The 19,932-nt window shown below is 38.3% G+C and overlaps 1 protein-coding gene across 1 annotated transcript; it reads left to right on the forward strand.

Annotated features, from left to right (window-relative positions):
* The first annotated feature begins 7,200 nt into the window (after positions 1 to 7,200).
* On the forward strand, positions 7,201 to 19,292 carry LOC116116762 (cycloeucalenol cycloisomerase-like). Its single transcript, XM_031402807.1, has 5 exons — positions 7,201 to 7,281; positions 17,499 to 17,645; positions 17,750 to 17,941; positions 18,459 to 18,556; positions 18,803 to 19,292. The coding sequence occupies exons 1-5, from the start codon at positions 7,201 to 7,203 to the stop codon at positions 18,993 to 18,995; spliced, it is 711 nt and encodes a 236-aa protein (XP_031258667.1). The 3' UTR covers positions 18,996 to 19,292.
* The last annotated feature ends 640 nt before the right edge of the window (positions 19,293 to 19,932 follow it).

A 19,932-nucleotide genomic window follows, 5' to 3' on the forward strand; every position in this document is an offset into this window, starting at 1 on the left:
TGGTTCCTCGTCGCGGTCGCGACAAGAATCAATACACTCCTCTGAACGCCTCGATATCAACCATTCTGGATAAATCAAAGGAGGCCAGCTTGCTCAGAGAGCTAGAGCCCATAAAGAATCCCCCCTCAGCCAGAAACAATAAAAAGTATTGTCGCTATCATAGGGATAATGGGTATCATACCGATGAGTGTCGAGCTCTCAAGCAGGCAATCAAAGACCTCATCAAATAAGGGCACTTCAAAGAATATTTAATGGTTCAACTCCCATTCGGGAGAAGGATCAAGAGGAACCAAGGAAGGAGCGTCGTGGTCGCAAAGGACTCTATTGTGTGGGAATCATCTTCGGAGGACCACATCTCGCGGGGAATTCTTGAGGTGCTTAGGAGAGGTATGCTCGGGAAGCCTGCCATGACCTGGTAAGTGCAATGAGCACGGTGCCGCAACCCGCTAATGTTCATAGAGAGGAGGAGATCACCTTCTTTGGGAAAGATGTGATGCGATTGCATCATCCCCATAAGGATGCTCTCGTCATCGTACTTGAAATAGGCCGGTGCGAAGTCCACAGGATGTTTGTGGACAATGGGAGCATCATGAATATCCTATTTCTGCAAGCATTCGAGAAAATGCAATTGGATAAGGCAGACCTGAAGCCTGCCTCCATCCCTCTTTATGGTTTCACCGAGGTTCATCTAATTCCCAAGGGAATGATCTCCCTTCCAGTCATGTCGGGAGAAACCGATGAAATGACCAAAATAACAGAATTTTTGGTAGTAGATTGTCCATCTTTCTTCAATGGAATTTTGGGACGACCTCTACTGAGAAACTTCAAGGCAGTCACCTCCATCTACCATTTGAAAATGAAGTTCTCCACCCCAACGAGGATATGGGAAGTAATCGAATCTCAACGTGAATCTCACGACTGCTATATAAGAGCAGTATAGATGGCGTGCAAGGGAAGAGGAATACTAGTTAGCATCCCCAAACAGGCAATGGCGATCAGTAGGATCGAGCCATAGCCCAGCCCTGTTAAGGATAACATGGATCCTTGCATCCAAGAATGCCCTCATAGTGGGCTGGTCAAGGATTTATCTAAGGTGTCAGTCGACCAAAATGAGCCGACCCGAGTGTTGAGAATCGGAAGTAATCTCAACCCCCAGCTCATCCAAGACGTGACAAGTTTCCTTAGAGAAAATGTCGACGTGTTCGCATGGACTCATGCTGACATGATCAGGATCAGCCCAAATGTCATATGTCATGCGCTGAATATTGACAGTGCGGTCAAGTCGGTTCGCCAAAAGAGAAGAGCAGTAGACCCTAAACGACATGCTGCCTTGAAAGTTGAGGTAGATAAGCTTCTTTTGAACGGGTCCATCCAAAAGGCACTCTACCCGAGTTGGGTTGCAAACCCAGTCTTGGTAAAGAAGCCTAGAGGTAAGTGGTGAACCTGTATTGACTTCATCGACCTTAATAAAGCATGTCCGAAGGATAGCTTCCCCTTGCCAAGAATAGACCAACTCGTCGATGCCACCTCCGGATACTAGCTGCTAAGTTTTATGGATGCTTACTCGGGATATAATCAGATTCCAATATACACGTCGGACGAAGAGCATTCATCGTTTGTTACAGATCGGAGATTGTATTGTTACAAGGTTATGCTCTTCGCCTTAAAAAATGCTGGGATGACTTACCAGCGCCTGGTTAACCGAATAATTTTTGAACAAATCGAAAAATCGATGGAAGTCTATGTTGATGACATGTTGGTCAAATCGCATGTCGCTTTAGATCACATAGCGCATCTCGCTGAGATGTTCAACGTACTCCGAAGGTACAAAATGAAGCTCAATCCTCTCAAGTACTCATTTGGAGTATCCTTGAAAAAATTCATAAGGTACGTGGTTAACCATAGGGGGATAGAAATCAACCCCGAGCAGATCCAAGCTCTCCTTGATATGAAAAGTCTGACTAACCAAAAACAGGTTCAAAGTCTCAATGAGAGAATAGTGGCTCTTAGTCGCTTCATATCAAGGGCAACAGATCGCTACTTGCCATTTTTTAACATACTCAAGGCCAACAAAAAGTTTAAATGGACTCCGGACTACAAGCAGACTTTTCAGAGTATAAAAGAGCACCTCAGAAAGCTATCTCTCTTGTCCAAGCCTCTCCCCGAGGAAATTCTACTTCTGTACCTGTCCGTCTCTCTATATGCATTCAGTACAACTTTCATTCGGGAGGAAAGCAAAGTCCAATGGCCGGTATACTATGCCAGCAAGCGACTGTTGGACGTCAAAATGCGGTATTCAGAAATAGAGCGATTAGCTTATGCCTTGCTGATCGCCTCCAAAAAACTGCGACCCTACTTCCATGCCTACACAATTCATGTCTTGACCAACTATTTGCTCAAGCAAGTCTTTCAGAAGCTAGAGGCTTCGGGTAAGTTACTCAAATGGGCAATGGAACTGAGTCAGTTTGATCTATATTATAGACCAAAAGCAACCATTAAAGGGCAGGTTGTTGCCGATTTCATTTCAGAGTTCTCATGCCAACCGAATCAGGAATCTGAGCAATAAGCCAACAAAGTCACCCAGAAAACTGTTCAAAACTTATCAACCTAGAGCCTTATGTCGATGTCTCCTCAAACATGAAAAGAGCTGGGCAGGCCTTCTCCTCCCTAGTCACGAAGGGACTCACATCCATGGAATTCTTTGATTCGAGTTCCAAGCTACAAACAACAAGGCTGAATACGAAGCGTTGCTCGCTGGTCTGCGATTGGTAAAGGAAATGGGGTCAAGCGTGATTAATATTCACAGCGATTCCTAACCGGTTGTCAACCAGATCTTGGGAGAATATCAAGCCAAGGAAGAAAACATGATCAGTTATCTGAAGAAAGCTAAGACCGCACTCGAGTCTTTCAAGCACTTCACGATCAGACAGATTCCTAGGGACAGTAATTCTGTCGTAGATACCTTGGCAAGAATAGCCTTGTCACTACACTCAAATGAGCTGAAAAGTATTCATGTTCAATATATAGAGACTCCTAGTATCAGCTTACCTGAGCAGGCCATGGCTACAACAGAGTCGATTTTCTGGATGACTCCAATCATTCAGTATCTCTGAGATGGGACTTTGCCTAATGACAAAATTAAGGCCAAAGTCCTATGCACTAGAGCTGCTTATTACACACTTATAGGAGATCAATTGTACGAACAAGGGTTTAGTGCCCTCTCCTCCGATGTGTAATCGATAAGTAAGCAGACTATATCATGAGGGAGATACATGAAGAGATCTGTGGTAATCACATTGCCGCGCGATCCCTCACCAACAAAATTATCCACTAAGGATACTACTGGCCCCTACTTCAAGAAGACACTTTCAACTTTGTAAGAAAGTGTGACAAGTGTCAACGGTTCGTGAATATACTGCGAGCTCCTTTCCACCAGTTGATAACCATGACCAACCCTTAGTCATTCTCCATGTGGAGAATCAATCTTATTGGGCTCATGCTAGCCGGAAAGGGAGGAGTTAAGTACAATGTGGTCGCGGTGGATTACTTCACCAAATGGGCCGAGGCTGAACCTTTGGCCGCAATTACTACCAAGAAACTCAAAGACTTCGTCTTCAAAAATATAGTGTGCCGCTACGGAATTCCTCATACGCTCATCTCTGATAATGGGAAACAGTTCGACAATGAGGAATTCAAGCATTTTTGCGATGAGTTGGGGATCCATAAAAAGTTCGTCTCAGTCGTAAGATCGCAAGCCAATGGTCAGGTTGAAGCTATCAACAAGACCATTAAGCACACTTTGAAGGCTAAGCTTGGCGCTGCCAAGAGTAATTGAGTCGACGACCTCCCAGAAGTTCTATAGGCGTATAGAATAACTTCAAGAACCTCTACTTCAGAAATGCACTTCTCACTAGCGTATAGCTGTGAGGCTATGATCCTAGTGGAAGTAGGGACTGATTCGCTTCAGAGAGACCTATTCAATAAAATAGACAATAAAGCACTTCCACGTGCAAGTCTAGACTTAGTTGAAGAACACCGCAGCAAGACTCGGTTAAGGATAGCATTCTACTAGCAGCACGCAAAAAGGTTCTTTGATTCTAAGGTCAGGAGAAGAGACTTTCAGGTCGGCAACTTAGTTCTGAAAGAAGTCCTTCTCGGCATAAGGGAACCAAGCACGGGGGTATTGGGACCAAACTGGGAAGGCCCATACCGCATCGCCAAGGTGATACAGCCAGGAACGTATCACCTCAAAAGACTTAACGGTTCTAAAGTACCGCGAGCTTGGAATGTTGAGCATTTTCACCCCTATTATTAGTAATTTCCAACTCGCTCTTAATTTTTAATCTCCTTGTAAACTTTGTAAATAAGATCGCTCTTAAGCAAATTATCTTGTATGATCTTGTTCGTGGCGATGTTTTTACAAAGCTTTCTGTTCGCATACGTAACATTAATCTTGTGGAGTATGCAAAATTATAAGTGCTATCACAAATGGCTAGAAATATATTTCTTTTATTTATGTAATAGAGATCAATACAGATAAAATTAGGATATGCAGAAATAAGATTGAAGGCAAGGTTGTGCAGAAGCAGGAAAAAGCGATCACTGCTGTCCACCTCTAAACCCTGAGGGTGCGACCTCGGTATCCCTCGATTGGTCGCCGACCATCCGACCAATTGTTAGGTCCTCTAGGACATATTCCTCGGCCTGATCACCCCGTGGAGGAGGCTCTTGTTCCTCATCCCCCATGTCATCATTAGCATCCGCCATGGAAGTGAGAATGTCCTGGTACTCGATTGATAGGTCGGAAAGGTCCATCCTCAGGTTCCTTGGCCGCAGGCTATAAATGGCTTGGATTGCCCAATTGGCGACCTTCCTCTTAATTTCCAGGCTTTGCTGCTTCATCTGATCAGTTAATGAAGTGACTCGCCCCTAGGAGAATTTGAGATTCTCCTCTAGTGCTCTTTTTTGCTTATTGGTGTTTTCCCACAACTGAGCTCTTTCTTCCTTTGCCTTCTTGGCCCGTTTGGAGTTTGCTTGTAGCACCTGCTCTTTCTTGCCACACTTTTTGGTGAGTTTGGCCACTGTCCTCTAGAGCTCTTTGATCTCTTCTCCTTACTTCTCGAACTCAGCCTTCTGGAACTCTACTATACGAAGGGCAGAGTTCCTTTCTACCAGGTACTAGTTTGCCCAGATGTGATATACCTTTGCCTCCGCATCCACAGCCGCTAAGTCCTACTTCAGCTTTGCATTTTCTTCCCTCAGCTTGTGGAGCCCCCTAGCAGAGTCTAGGTCGATATTCTGTTGGGCCAAGTACAGAGCGAGCAGGGACTGCATGGGAAAGAAAACAAGGGTTAAACTCCATTGTTGTAAAAAAAATAAAGGACATGAAAAATAACCGATATTGGGAAACCCTCGATGAGGACGAGCTACCTTACTTGGCTTTGCAGCTGCAGCACTGTAGTGATCAGGTCTATAGGTTGGGAGGCCACAAACTCTTCAAAAGCTGTAGCAAGTTGGCACTCTAGTAGGGTGTACACCATTGGCTGCAAATGTTCCGGAAGTTGTCCCATGGAGTCTAACACGGGTGTGTCGGACCCTACAGGAGTTGGCACCTTGCCAACTAGATCTTTGCCCGCTCTCCTTCGGGGGACCGCGACCTCCCCTTGTCCCCTGCTCGAGCGCTCCGAGACTATTGTAATGCTAGGCACGGGCTTCGAGGTCACCCCCGAGCGAGAGGCCTGGTAAAGCTGCGACCTCCCGAGCTGCACCCTCGTTCCCTCTGGCTCAGACTCTGATTCCTCAGCTCGCAGCTGCTTCCTCTTCCTGGTTTTTTGGCCCATGGTTTTTTGCTTAAGGGCGCAAGCAACTGCGGGCCAGAAAGTTTCCCCTGGTTAGTCTGTGGGTGTTCGCGCTCCCGCCTGTGTGCCTCTAACAGTGGGATCACCAAGGATCGCCTCGGCTGGGTCAGTTGGGGTGACTAGGGAAAAACAACCCCTCTGGCCCTTGTCAACGGTCTTGGGACTTTGGGTGACATGGTCGCTGCATGAAAGTATTTTTAGTGAAAAAGGTCACTACATGCAAAAGAAAGAACTTTTAAAAGTACACGGACACTTACAAACGAAGGGTTCTAGAGACGCTTCAGAATTGAAGAAACCATACTTCCTTAGGTTAGCGGTTGTCACGGGCAGTCTCGCGTCGTAACTCTGCTCAGGAAGATTACCGAATGCTACTATTCAGTTGAAATCAGTTAAAGCCAACAACCTGGTTGTCTTGTTTCTTGCAAAAGGACAGAGAAGTTCGTCAGAAAGCAAAAACTAAAGGAAAATAAAAAATTCGCAAAGTAGAAGAGGGGAAAACCTACTCAGTTCCCTAAATTGGTAGACGCCATCATATTGAAAAAAGAAAAATTTGCTTTCGTAGGCCCCGACATTATTAGGGTAACCAAATATGCCTCCCTCGATCGTAGATCACTTTGAGAGGTAGAAAGAGTCTTTGTCCTTGCTCTTTTTCAGATAATAGTAGCATGCAAGCTCCAGCGCAATCAATTGGCCAAGGCCATTCTCACCACATGTGATATACATAGAGCTGGGCAAGGGACCGGTCCCTTGTGGGCCCAAGCCTGGGCCCGGGACCGGTCCCAGGCCCATGAGAAAAACCAGGACCAAAACCAAGCCTTCGGCCTGGTCCCATGGGCCTTGGACAATTTCATTTTCCCCTTTCTATTTTTTTATATTTTGGGGGCAAAACAAAATTTTATAGGGGGTTTTTAGTATTTTTTAGGGGTAAAATTTATAAATTTTATAAATTTTTTAGACCTGGAAGATTTTTTTTTTATAAATTTTATAAAATTTCATTTTAGCCCTCGTAATTTATATCTATTTAAAATTAACAGGGGGTTTTATGTAATTTGGCAGGGGACTACATTGAAAAAATACAAATTTTTTGGGCCCAGGCATGGGACCGGTCCCAGGCCCGGGCCTTGGAGGAGGGCCCTCCTCCTTAGGCCTGGTCCCGTTTTGGGACCAGGCCTCCTAGGTCCGGTCCTCTCAAGGACCAGTCCTAGGACCGGGTTTTAGAGCTGGGCTTTTGGGCCCGGTTCCAAATGCCCAGCTTTAGATATACATAGTCATAGCTATCATATATGCATTAGGTGTTAGCTACAGTGGTGCGACATCAAAATGATCGAGGATCGACCTAATAATGGGGTGGAAAGGAATCAGCGCCCTGCATTTGAAAATCGTCTCAGAGATCGCTGTCATTCCCTCTGTGGGGTTTCGAGCTGTATATGTTCTATGCTGGTAGACGTCCACGTTAAGTGCATATTAGTCCATTGCCTTTTGTATTTCATCTCAAGTGGCTACTAACAGGATCTCCTACACGGGACCCGTCGGGGTGTCCTGTACCTGCGAGCTTGTCCCTTCGGTTGTTCTAGTCGCTGAGGCATCCATTGCTCCTGTGATCTCAAAAAGGGGAGACACGCAAAGATTATTCAGTCTTCGTATAGTATTCCTACGACGACGTGGAAGAACAAAAGAACCCTAATGTACCTTCCTTAAACCCTAGAAAAACCTTAAAAAACCCTTGGGGACCACCCCCAAGGATTCGTGCCCTAAATACTTACTATTTATGAAAGAAAAAGTCTTCTCCTCACAACTACCTATAAACACGCACCTCAAAGGTTTACCAAACAGTTCACACCCACCATTATCGTCAAGACAAGCTATCTACAAAGCATAAAAGAAAAGTAAAGGAGAAATCCTCTTTACCTCTTGGCTGCGGAAACGGACTTCCTGCTGTAAACAAAAGGTGCGCACCAACTAGAAAATGAGGAGACTGGACTCGTGAGAGCTTTGTTCTTTCTCTGAAAATATGAGTTTTGTGACAATGCTTGAGGCGAGCCTTGGGTTTTATAGGGGGAGGAAGCGATGATTGATTTTCCCTAAGTTAAGCGATGCTTGGGCGGAATACATTTTTCGCCATTGATTACGACTACGTGTCATCAATCTGTGAGAAGGAGTAACTGCCACGCTTTGAGAACATCAATCGACGCTTCCCTCCATTGGAATAACCAAGCGACGACTCGATTACCTCCTCCACATTAAATGTGCCCTCATCTGCATTTAATGCCTTGAAAGGGAATGTCGTTTCAGCATGGCTTGCATTTAATCAGCATAGCTGGCACTTATGGCGCACTAAACACATCTGTCAGAATAAAGATTATTTTATTGAACGGATTGGCTGTCAAGCACAACGGATAACATCTGAAAAGGTCGTTTGGACAGAACACTCTTCGCCGCGTATTGATTATGAGACAATGCAATTCTTTGTCTTTGGTAAAGATATGCTCAGTATTATCAGGTCGCAGACCGCAGATGGGATGTGAAGCACATCGGTACGGCAATGAGTAGGGTCTGATCCAGGTCGTCGACTTTGTGGAAGAAGACCATCTCAGGTCGCTCGTAGAGGCATGTGCTATGACCTCCTTGCAGCTCGGTCAGCTCAACCAAGCATCATTCAGAACAGGTCAAGTCGTGGCATAATTATGAAGTTCTCAAGGTTCAATCCTTAAACCTTAAAAACTAGGGGACTTCTGTTATGCCTGAAAAGTTAGGCTGACGTGGACTCTCGTCAATAAGAGCTAATCAAGGGTCAGGAAGGTTTTATGTCGTCCAAGCGCTGCCACGTCGTGCAGTAACGCAAGTGGCATGGTTCTTGTCAGTGTAGTAGGTGAGTGCCAGGCTTGTGAGTCGTTAGGAATTAGCCACCTGCCCAAGCCCTGCGTAATTTGAGGATATTTCTCGTGCAGACCACCAATGGGACGCAAAGAAGGATTTGCATGGCACCTACCCACTTACAGACTTGTAATCATTACCTTGGACTCTCCCACTATAAATAAAGGATACCCCTCTCATTTGCGAGATTGACTAATCTTAGTAAAAAAATAGCTTGCACATTCTCTCTCTCTTTGTATTCTCTCAAGATTATAACTTAGCTCGCTGCACGTGATCTGATCTTACCCATCTATTAATACAATAGCAGTGAGCGTAGGATTCGCTTTTGAGCATCCAAACCACTTTAAATATCGTTTCTTATTCACTACATCATTTCATTTCTCTTTATCACGTGTGATTTTTAAGTCCGTTTATTACTTTGCACATGCGAGTTGTTGGTGTCAAAATCAAGCATCAACACATTACTTGCGGAGAGAAATTTGGTTATAATGTAATATTATTTGTTATTATCAATGACCATCTTTTTTCGAGGAAAGTAAAATTGCACAAGGGAAACTGGTGCTAAAAAGCTAATAGTTTAGGCTTAGTTCCCATTAAAAGAAAATATTTTGGTAATTCTAAAAGTGAAATCGACTTTCGGAATCACATTTCTTTCAAATTAAAAAAAGTTTTGTGTAAATTTATAGATTTTTTTTTTTTTTTTTTCAGAACAAAGAAAGAAAGATAACCTAAATGTTCTTAATCTACCATCTTATAAACTTCACTTTTATATATTATTTATGGTTTGACAAAAATAATGTGAAGTGCTTCTCCAAAAAGGTTGGTGAGACTTTTTTTTTTTTAAATAAAAGAGTGGAGAAAGTAGAGGTATATAATTAGACAACATCATGATTATAAAAGTTGTAATCCAACCGAGTAGATATTTTTTTATTTTACACTCAATTTGTACGAATTTGCTTTTGAGTTTTACGTAGGTGTGTTTTACCCAAAACACGTTTACTTAGTTATATGGACTCTAAGCTTATAAACTGACCAAATCTTCATTCGTTAGAAATGTGAAATGTGACATCGGTGATTAGTTGAAGATTCAGACACCTCAAAGACAGTAAAACAAAGAGAAAATAAAGAGTTGTTGAGACATTGCAATAAATTAACATGATATATATGTTAATTTGGACCCAAAAAAAAAAATAATAATAATAATAAATAAATAAATAAAATTTAGGTCAAGAAAATTCAGATAATTCACAGGCTAAACTTTTTGACCTAAAAGTTTCAATTGTATAGTCTTAATAAACAACTACTTCCTCCAAGATTTCAAAGTTTGACACCATATGTCAATTGATCTGATCTTTATCTTCATATATATATATATATATATATATATATATATGTTTTGCTTATTAAAAGTTAATGATTCAATCGAGGAATTTTTTTTTGAATATTCAAGTTGAAATATCAAATAATAATACCAATAGATTAATAATGTTAGATTAATAATGTTGAAAGCTAAAGGACTTATAAAGATAAAAGCATATCAAAATCTAAGCATGAGAAGAGTATATTATTATATTATCTAAAGTCCAACCTTGTTGGAATATTATTTTGAAACATATAACATGGCAACAATTTATATAATAATCATGTTAGGTTTGAAGCTTTTGAATATGTATGTTAAATTATTTGTTTTCCAATGAGAAGATTTTCACAAAATAATTTGCATATATAAATTGTTTAGAAGATAATAATATTTTTCTCATGTAACAACTTAGATATTATGTTATCTTGATCAGCTAACAGTTTGGTTTGAATCGAGTAGATACTGTTGTATTTTTTGGTTCTGTTTCAAATCATTCAGCCTTTAGAATTTACTTTGTATTGTCAAAAATTTATTTTAGATTTCTCATAAACATAAACGTTCTTATTGTCTAAACAATCCAAGATTTTGGTCAAGACTTTTTTTTTCCAATAGTAATATGAGACTTTTCTTATTATGAGCGATAATCTCTCTGCACCATCAAATTACACAACTGTACTCCAATATCGCTTTTAAAGCCAAATCAAACTGAGTAGATACTGCTTCTGAATATATATACTTATTAAAGATAACCCATAACTTACATTTTTTTTTCTATTAATTATCTGAGGAGAGCGTTTAGATCATATAATATTTTATTATAGGGTGAAGATTCTTGAGCGGAATTGAAAAGAAGAATAAAAAACAATAAAATATTGAAAGAAGAGTTTAGAGCTGGAAAACGAGCTGAAGAAAATGAGTGGAATTCTATTAACTGAATCTTCGTTAATAATAAAAGCTGAAACAGCAGTCTCTTATATGGAGATTGAAGCATATTACAAAACGCTGCGTTTAAGCACTACTTGCAAACTTTGCAAAACACACCGTAAGCACTACTTACAAACTTTACAAAAACAACCTTACTAACTCTTATACCTAATATTCCCCCTTAAACTAAAGTGCCTAGACACTTGTCAAACTACCTTGCTTAACCATCCTTGTACTTAATATTTCCCCATAAACCAAAGTATCTTAGTGATCTTGGTCCAAGCTTGACTGGTGCATCCTTATATTCTATACCTCCAGAGTACATTTACACATGGTTCTAGAATAAGCACTTGCTCAAATTAATACACAGTCAGTGAATGCTCCAGCAACATTTATCAATAGCACAGATACCAGAAACAATATTATATTAACGGAAAAAAAGATCACCATAAAGATTACTAGCAATGTTTAGAAAATGTGTTTGGTTAGTTCGAATAAATTGGTGAATAATATGTTTGGTTGGGAGGATAAATAGGTGGGTATGTTATATAGATTATTAAATTGCCCTCCTTTTTAAACATTAATATAATAGTATTTTTTATTATTATTTTTTAAATCATTCTTTTAATCCCCTACATTTAAAATTTTGCTAAAACAACAGAAAGCCACCACTATCGACTGCCGTCGACAGACAACGAAATGGTGCACGACTGACTGTGTATGGTCGATCGTGTGCTGGCAAAGCCGAAAATGGCCATAGATCACAAATCCATGGTTGAAAAACAACTAGATCTATGGCCATTTCACGGCCAAAGATGTGGCCGTGAAATGGCCACAAATATGACTGTGAAAAGGTCATACATGTGGTCATTTCATGGCCACGTAAAACAACCATAGAAACGCCAAATCTGGTCGTTTTCAGCAGATCCATGGCTAGAAAAGGCCTTAACGACACACAACCGACCAAATCTCTCCTGTTGTGCACCATTACGGCGACTGACGCAGACTGTCAACAGTGGTCTTGGGTGGCTAGGGGTATTTTGTTAACTTTTAAACTTTTTGTGGTTAAGGTGTCCAAAATGGTTTTTAATTAAGGGCAAAATGGATAGAAAAATCATATTACTCCGGTAATGTTTTAATAACACCCCCAGCAAGGTAATAAGATTACCCCTCACATTATCAACTGTAATCTCTATTTGCAATAAAGATTACTATAATATTTTATTACTTGCAAACCAAACATCAGAATCTTACAAAATAAACGAAGATTACCCCCATTGTCTTATATACCCCTGATCCAAACAGCCCTAAGATGTAACATTATTTTACAAAATTTCAAAAATACTATGCACCAAATTTTGTTTCACACCATAACCTTAAACCCATGAAAACATGCCAAAGCATGTGTCATCATTGGGTATGGAAGACTTTTTTGCAATCTAATATTGGCCTTTTCTATAAAAAAAAAATAAAAAAAATAAAAGAATCCTCTCAAGTCTTGAATCTTCACCCATGCTACTACATTGGGGAGGGTCTCTAGAGTCTAAACATAATACCAAATTTTTATCCATAATTAGGCTTAGTGGAAGGTGTTTTGGGGGACAAAAAGTCGCACAAATTCCACCTTGTTGGGTCCCTTTGCTTTGAATTTTCATGCCTTTTGTATTATTTCAATTAATTTAAAATTCTTGTTGTATCCCTCCTTTTCCTTTCTTTTCTTTTATTACCAACCGAAAGAGATTCATTTCCTTTTCTCTCCAACCGCCAAAAAACTATTCATATATAACCATAGGTTGAGGAAAAAAGTCTATGGACTATGGCACAATCAACATATCATGTCAATACAATAGTACATGATTGAGAAACTATATATTAGTTATTCTCTTTTGCGAACATCCTGATTTTCTTTTCATAAATTGTGAATTCGCAATTCTGCCATCAAGATGTGTTAAAATAAAAAAAAATGTAACATATATTCTTGATGCAAGAAATTTGGTTAAAATTTTATCTTTCAAAACATTCCTGTTGTGAGGAGATTTTACCTAAAATTTTTCAAGTAATTCATATGGAGACAAATCTTCGGTCTAGCGAGTATTTCAAATCACACATAAACTTAACGTATATACATGTTATATATAATTCTTTTATCATTTATTTTAATAATCGACATAATAACTCATAATATTTTAAGATTCTTTCTCTTTCTGTGTATTATTAAATGAGCAAATAAATGACGCGGGAAACATTTGTAACTTGAAACTTCTTGTCAGAATCATTGTACCACCAAAAAGCTAAGTGGAAAATCTGGCTACAAAAGTCCCTTGGTTTTGACTATAAACACTTAATTAAGTTGGTCCTAAATGGTGGATCAATGTAGATTTATTCTCTTTAATCGAAAACATATAATGATTTTTTCACCTAATTTACCTGCCTATTAGATTCTTGTTGGTTTCTCAATAGGCAGCAAGAAATGTAGTTGTTTCATTTACCCACTTAACTCATTGTGTCTTGAATGTTGGTAAAGTTGTATTCTTACATGTGGCTTTAAAATTTTGAAGAAATTTCCAAATAAATAAATAAAATACTACGATTCCATTTACTCTTTTGCTAAATGACTAAACAATTATGTGGTTTTGTTTTTTTAATTTCTAATGTGTTCTTAATCATAACTTTATTAGATTCTTGATTGACTTTAGGTTGCATATGTAAATATATATATTGGAAGCTTATATATATTCAGGATTATCATTGATGGGTTAGAGAAAAAAAAAAAAAAAAAAAAAAAACCAACTAGGAAACATGTGAAATTCAAAGGAAATTATGTTAGTGAGCCAATTTTTCATTCATCTTATTCTTTTCGACATTGGCGATCACATAAAAATCATTATATATATACGCAATATTTTGATTTAAATAGTGTGAAAAATCTTTTTCGAGATCACAGATAAATAAATGAGAATTAAAATATTGATTTGATAACATTATCAATAATAAGTGATTGCTGTTGATGGATCGTTTATATTCATACACCCTTTGCAGGATAGTTTAATCTTAAGTGCACCAGAATTTTTTGGAAATTATTAAAACTCCTTTATAGTTAGAGCAAACAACTGTTCCTACCTAAGGTTTAGCGAAATCCTGAATTCATACCTCATGTTGTATTTATTCTATATTCACACACTTAAACTAACACTATTTATAAATTTTGATTTCTAACTTATGCTATTACCATCCTACCCTTCACTTTACCTTTTATTCCCCCTTCCCCCCCAACAAAAAAAACACATCCACCATCACCATTCAGCGGCCGCCACCACCCAGCTACTGGCGTTTTTAGCCTTGTTCCGACTAGTTTTTCACCCAAAATCACCTCCAACCTCTTCCTTATAAGTTTGCGTCACAACATCTACCTTCTCCAACAGTGGTTGTAGTAAACTCCTATTAAGAAAATTAAATGTATGATACAACATTCACTGATAGTTTACTATAGTGAATTTTCGCGTTGCTAAGANTATATACGAGGCGGGATGGGGGAAAGGCATCACCCACCCCCGCCCCATCCCCGAGGACGGGGATTAAAACGCCCCCCACCCCCGAGGACGGGGATTAAAACGCCCCCCACCCCCGCCTCTATCCCCTAAAAAACCGGGGCTTCCCCGCCCTATATGGGGTGGGGAGGGACGGGTCCCCAGAATTCTGGGGAACATTGCCATGCTTACATTTTAAATCAGAATTTTAAGATATAAGGAGAGCATGCCAAATTATAATATTATTAAAGTTATATTACAGTATTAGATCTGTAATATTTAAATTCAGGGTTTTATTTCGTTTATTTCCTTGTAGGATTGTTTGATATAAACATACTCAAAACTTTTTCGTAAACCATAAAAAATCTCCCTCTGCTTATTAAATACCCCCTTAAATTATTATAAATCCCCCTGTTTCAAGTGGATTTTTAATAATTATAAGAGCAAACAAAATATTCTACTCGAGGTTTGGCAAAATCTTGAGTTCATATCCTAGTTGTATTTATTCCAAATTTACACCCTTAAACTAACACTGTTAATTAATTTTTAATTATGACTTAGTATTACCATCATATCCTTCACTTTTTATTTCCCCTCGACACAGCCACCATCACCGTTACCATCCAGCCAGCACCACCAACCAGACGCTGACGTTTTCAGCCTTGTTTTGGCTGGTTTTTCACCCAAAATCCTCCAAACCCCTTCACTGTTGCACTCTCCCATCATCAGAAAATGGCCTCCTTGGCGTTGCGTTTTCTTTCTTATTTGTGACCAAATTCCGGCTGATTCCCTTATTGAAAAGTCACCCCAAAGCCACCAATCAAATCCTTTCATCGCCTTTACAAAACCCTCATCGGTTGTTGTCACTCACTGTTTGTTGCCCAAGTTCCATTCCCATCGCCATGCGACAACTTTTTTTGTGCCCTTTTCCACCGTTTTCACCCCTTTTTTCTACCTTTTTGACCCCCCATCCTCCTGTTTGTTGCTTTGTTGTGGTTGTTGTGCATTCTTTGGGCACCGGTTATTATCCACTAGCCCATAATCTCCATTCAAAGTCACGCCCACCAGTTGTTTGAGGAAATTCCTCAACCAGCTGCCCAGCCAAGCACACGCCATTTTTCGATGATGGGAGGGTGCAACAATGAAGGGTTTTGGTGTAGGGGTTATACTCACGCAACCAATGTCGAGAAACACATAAAATGTCTTGAATATGACAATCGGAAATTCGTCAGGACATGATTGTCGAGGGCAATGTGTCCCAACGAGATTAGTGTATGGTTCCTCTATGCCAACGCGTCCTACGTCAGCCATGAGTAGATTTGATGGAAAGTAGTATTTCATTATAAATAGATGATTTTGTAAAGTTGATCACTCCAATTTTAAATAGTCTCTTTGACTCATAAATTGAATTAGTCCAAGTCTATATCTATTAGACTTAAATATGAATGTTGGGAAATTTCTCTACTTTGGATTGGTGAGCGGTGAAGTGAAAAATACACAAGAAAATAGTAGATTTGATGGGAAGACTTTAACACAAAATTCAACTGGTTGTTAAATCATTGAAACACATTCATTGACAAACTGCAATAGACCCCATAATTGACTGAAATTATAATAATTGGTTCCATTATCTCTAAGATCTTCATCTTCTTAATTTCTAAAACCTCATTATGAATTAGTTTTGCCATTGGGACCAGACTAATTAGCTTTTTCAATTTTCATCTTTTCAAATTTTTTTTTTTTTTTTTTCTGCCACTTGATCTTTATTTTTGATCTTTTGGAGAAATTGAAGTAAAAATATTATAAGAAAATTACTCTAATTGACTTGACTCAGGAGGCATGAATATGAAAGGCCAAATTAAACAAGAGAAATTACAATTAATGGAATTAGAATAGGTCTTAATTTCACTGTTCATTTCTAGGCATAACGTGTTTACAATTTTCTAAGATAAACTTTTGTTCAACCAACCGCCACTGGCAGTCTAATTCTAAGAGTAAAGGAGAATTTAATAGGATTTTCTAAGTTTGAGTCTTCTTGATGGTAAAAGAGTAAGACAAAAATCTAATATAGACTCTTAAGTTTGAGTCTCACGACCCCCAATGGAGGTGATCATTGGAGCTCTTATCCGACTTATAGGTTAAAGATCTTTGAGGATTAGTTGACGTGCACGCAAACTGGTCCGGACACCCCTGATCATTAAAAAAAAAAAAAATTTGTTCAACCCTCTTAATTAAGTTTGACAATTGACATAATTATAGTAATAGACATGACTCTAAAAGAGTGTCCATGTTCATACGTTAGAATTTTCAATTTTTTTACAAATGTCTTTAAGAAAATGTTTAATGCTAATTATTGGAATTTTAACTAAATTTTCTAAGGGAGACCAATGAAATTTTTATCTAAAAGATCAATTAATTTTCATTGAGTTGTCATCAAGGTAATATTAAATCTCTTTCATATGTTAAATTCTTTGTAATAAAACTATTTAGGTCTAGGATGGCCTCGTTACACTTTGACCTCCCAAATGCAATTTTCTGATTTCGTCACTGGATGATAACGTTAAATTTTAGAATTATTCAAACAAACCGAATTAATTGACTTTAGAGTTTTTTTCGTTCTGATCAAAACCACACGTTAACATATAAATTTGGTGGTATTAATAACGTTCTAAAGCATATGTTTCATTCAAGTATATTTCAAGACCAAACCACGTTCTACAAGACATGAAAATTAAGATTGCGTATGACTAAATCAAGGTCACATGCATGCTCTTGTACTAATATTGTTTATTCCAAAATAAAACGTGTTACAAACAAGAAAGAAAAACGTTAGGGACACTCCACGAACGCGATTAGGGATGACAATAAATCGGAGTCTTAGATGAATCGAATCTATATTCTATAAACAAAACAAAATATTCAATCAATGACAATNATGTTAGTCCTCCATGGAAGTTCTTGCTATTAGAAGTAATTACATTGCTATTGCAGGCAAATCTTTGGATAATACTTTTTAGCTATGTTGGCAATTACTTCTGGACCCACTATTTCTTCACAGTTTTGGGAGCTTCATATACGTTCCCATCATGGAAGATGAATAATGTAAGCCACTTACAAACATTACCCATATACATAAAACCTCAAATATGTATAGTCCTTCTATTGGTTTTTTATGCCAGTTTATTGATATTTGCTATTCTCTGTAGGTACCACACACGACTTTCCTTCTCACCCATGTCTGCTTTTTATTTTACCATGTTGCATCGAACTTAACACTTCGCAGAATACGGCATTCTGTTGCTGACTTGCCAGATAAAATTCGGTGGGCTGTGGAGGCTGGATGGATTTTGGCTCTTGCTTATTTCATTGCATACCTAGAGACTTTAGCCATTTCTAATGTATGTGCTAACATCGTTCTTTGTTTGTCATTTCTTTTTGGCCCCTTTGTTAACAAAACGATAGACCTTCGGAATTCTCTATGGCAACATATCAGTAGGGTGCCTTCAATAAATTAGAATGGTGCAGTTTATTTTTCTGATGATTTATGCTTCTCTCTTATTGTCTAGTGCACTCCTTAGTCTTATCAGAAGAATTTGGATATAATGAATTTTCTGATACTTCATAGATGATTCACCTTAATATTATAACTGAACCACTTAAATGAAATTAATAAAATCAAGCTATGGAATTGAATATTGTGTTTTCTGGGCTTTTTGGATTGATAAATATTTAAGTCTGCTGGATTGAATATTTCTCTTCTAAGTTTTTCTGGTAGTTTCCCCTACATTTCAAAGTTCTGTTGCGTGATTGCTAAGTATAGTGTTTAATTTGAGATGTTCCTACTAGAACTAACTTCCTTGGCCCTAATATTTCAATAAGGCCTTGTCTCTAATAGTTTGCTTGGAATATATGCAGTTCCCTTATTACGAGTTTGTGGACCGTGCATCCATGTATAAAGTTGGGTCTTTGTTTTATGCCATCTACTTCATTGTAAGCTTCCCAATGTTTCTAAGGTGAGAACCCAATCCAACTGGTTAATTTTGACTTTGTTTGTTTAGAAGAATATAGGACCATATTGAAATTCATAAGTTGCAGTGGTTAATGTTGTAATTATCTCGATTATGCTTTCTAGGCTCTAGCACTGTACTTATGCAATTAAGGGTATAATGTGACTCATGCGACGTTTTTGGGTGTGACCACTTTTATCATCTATCAATACTTTTCTTATTTTCTTGATGAGATTTCTCTCGTATGGTCAGAATTGATGAGAAACCCAGTGATCTTTGGGACTTACCCCGAGTTGCGGTAGATGCTCTGGGTGCGGCAATGCTGGTGACAATAATACTTGATTTGTGGCGAATCTTTCTTGGACCAATTGTTCCTCTGCCAGAAGCAAAGCAATGTCTTCAACCAGGGCTTCCATGGTTTCCAGGACAAACCAATCAAACTTGAAGTATGCTCGTGAAGACTGGAGGTTTTCACTCACTCATGGTCCCTCTTGATGATTGCTTGTACTTAAATCTTTTTGACTTCTACGTTTCTGAATATTGATTGGAGGTGTTACTTTCTTGATAGTTGTTGTAGTGAAGTGGTCTGATTGAGTATTTGCTCTCATGCGTTTTGATTGGTGATTAGTGTTAGTATCTCAACAAATTAAGAAAATCCTAGATTAGTATAAACTAAAGCTCTAATGGCGGTTTCCTTTTCGAACTAAACTAAAGTAAATTAGAGAAGAGTAATTGTGGAGACAATCTTTACTGTGTTTACAGTTTGGAAGCATCTTTCTAGGTTTTGTGATTTTCAACTGTAATAGGACTGAGGGTGTCTTTTAAATGATAAAATGTGTTGCATTATATATATTTAAAATTATTTGATTGAAATAGAAATATAAATTATTATTATTATTTTTTGGGTTTTGAAAGAGAGTTAAAAAGGTGTACAATACTTAAGAATTATTTCATATATGAAGAAAGTGGTTTTCAAAGTTAAAATGAACATAAAAATATTGCTAAAAAGAAATAATTTATTTATTTATTTATTGGGGGTGTCTATGCCAGTTTACGAGTATCTTGATTAGTCCTCCAACCTTGAACACGACTTCTGAAACAGGGCAAGTCTTACGGTCCGTGGCCAACAATATTAACAATTATTTTTATGATTCGAACTTAAGAGCACAAGGAGAGCAAATCTTTAAGCCTTAAATCTTTATCACTCGGTCTGTTGATTAAAAAAAAAAAAATTATTTAAAAATATTAAAAATTAAATTAAGGTTTTATAAAATTATGATAATCATAAATAAGTGGTAGCACAATTGATATGCATTTTATTTAATAGATTTTTCCTTTGAGAAAAGGAAGAAATAAATTTATTTATTTGTTTATCAATCATA

The sequence above is a fragment of the Pistacia vera genome, unplaced genomic scaffold (genome assembly GCF_008641045.1).
Source record: "Pistacia vera cultivar Batoury unplaced genomic scaffold, PisVer_v2 Contig782, whole genome shotgun sequence".
Classification (NCBI taxonomy): domain Eukaryota; kingdom Viridiplantae; phylum Streptophyta; class Magnoliopsida; order Sapindales; family Anacardiaceae; genus Pistacia; species Pistacia vera.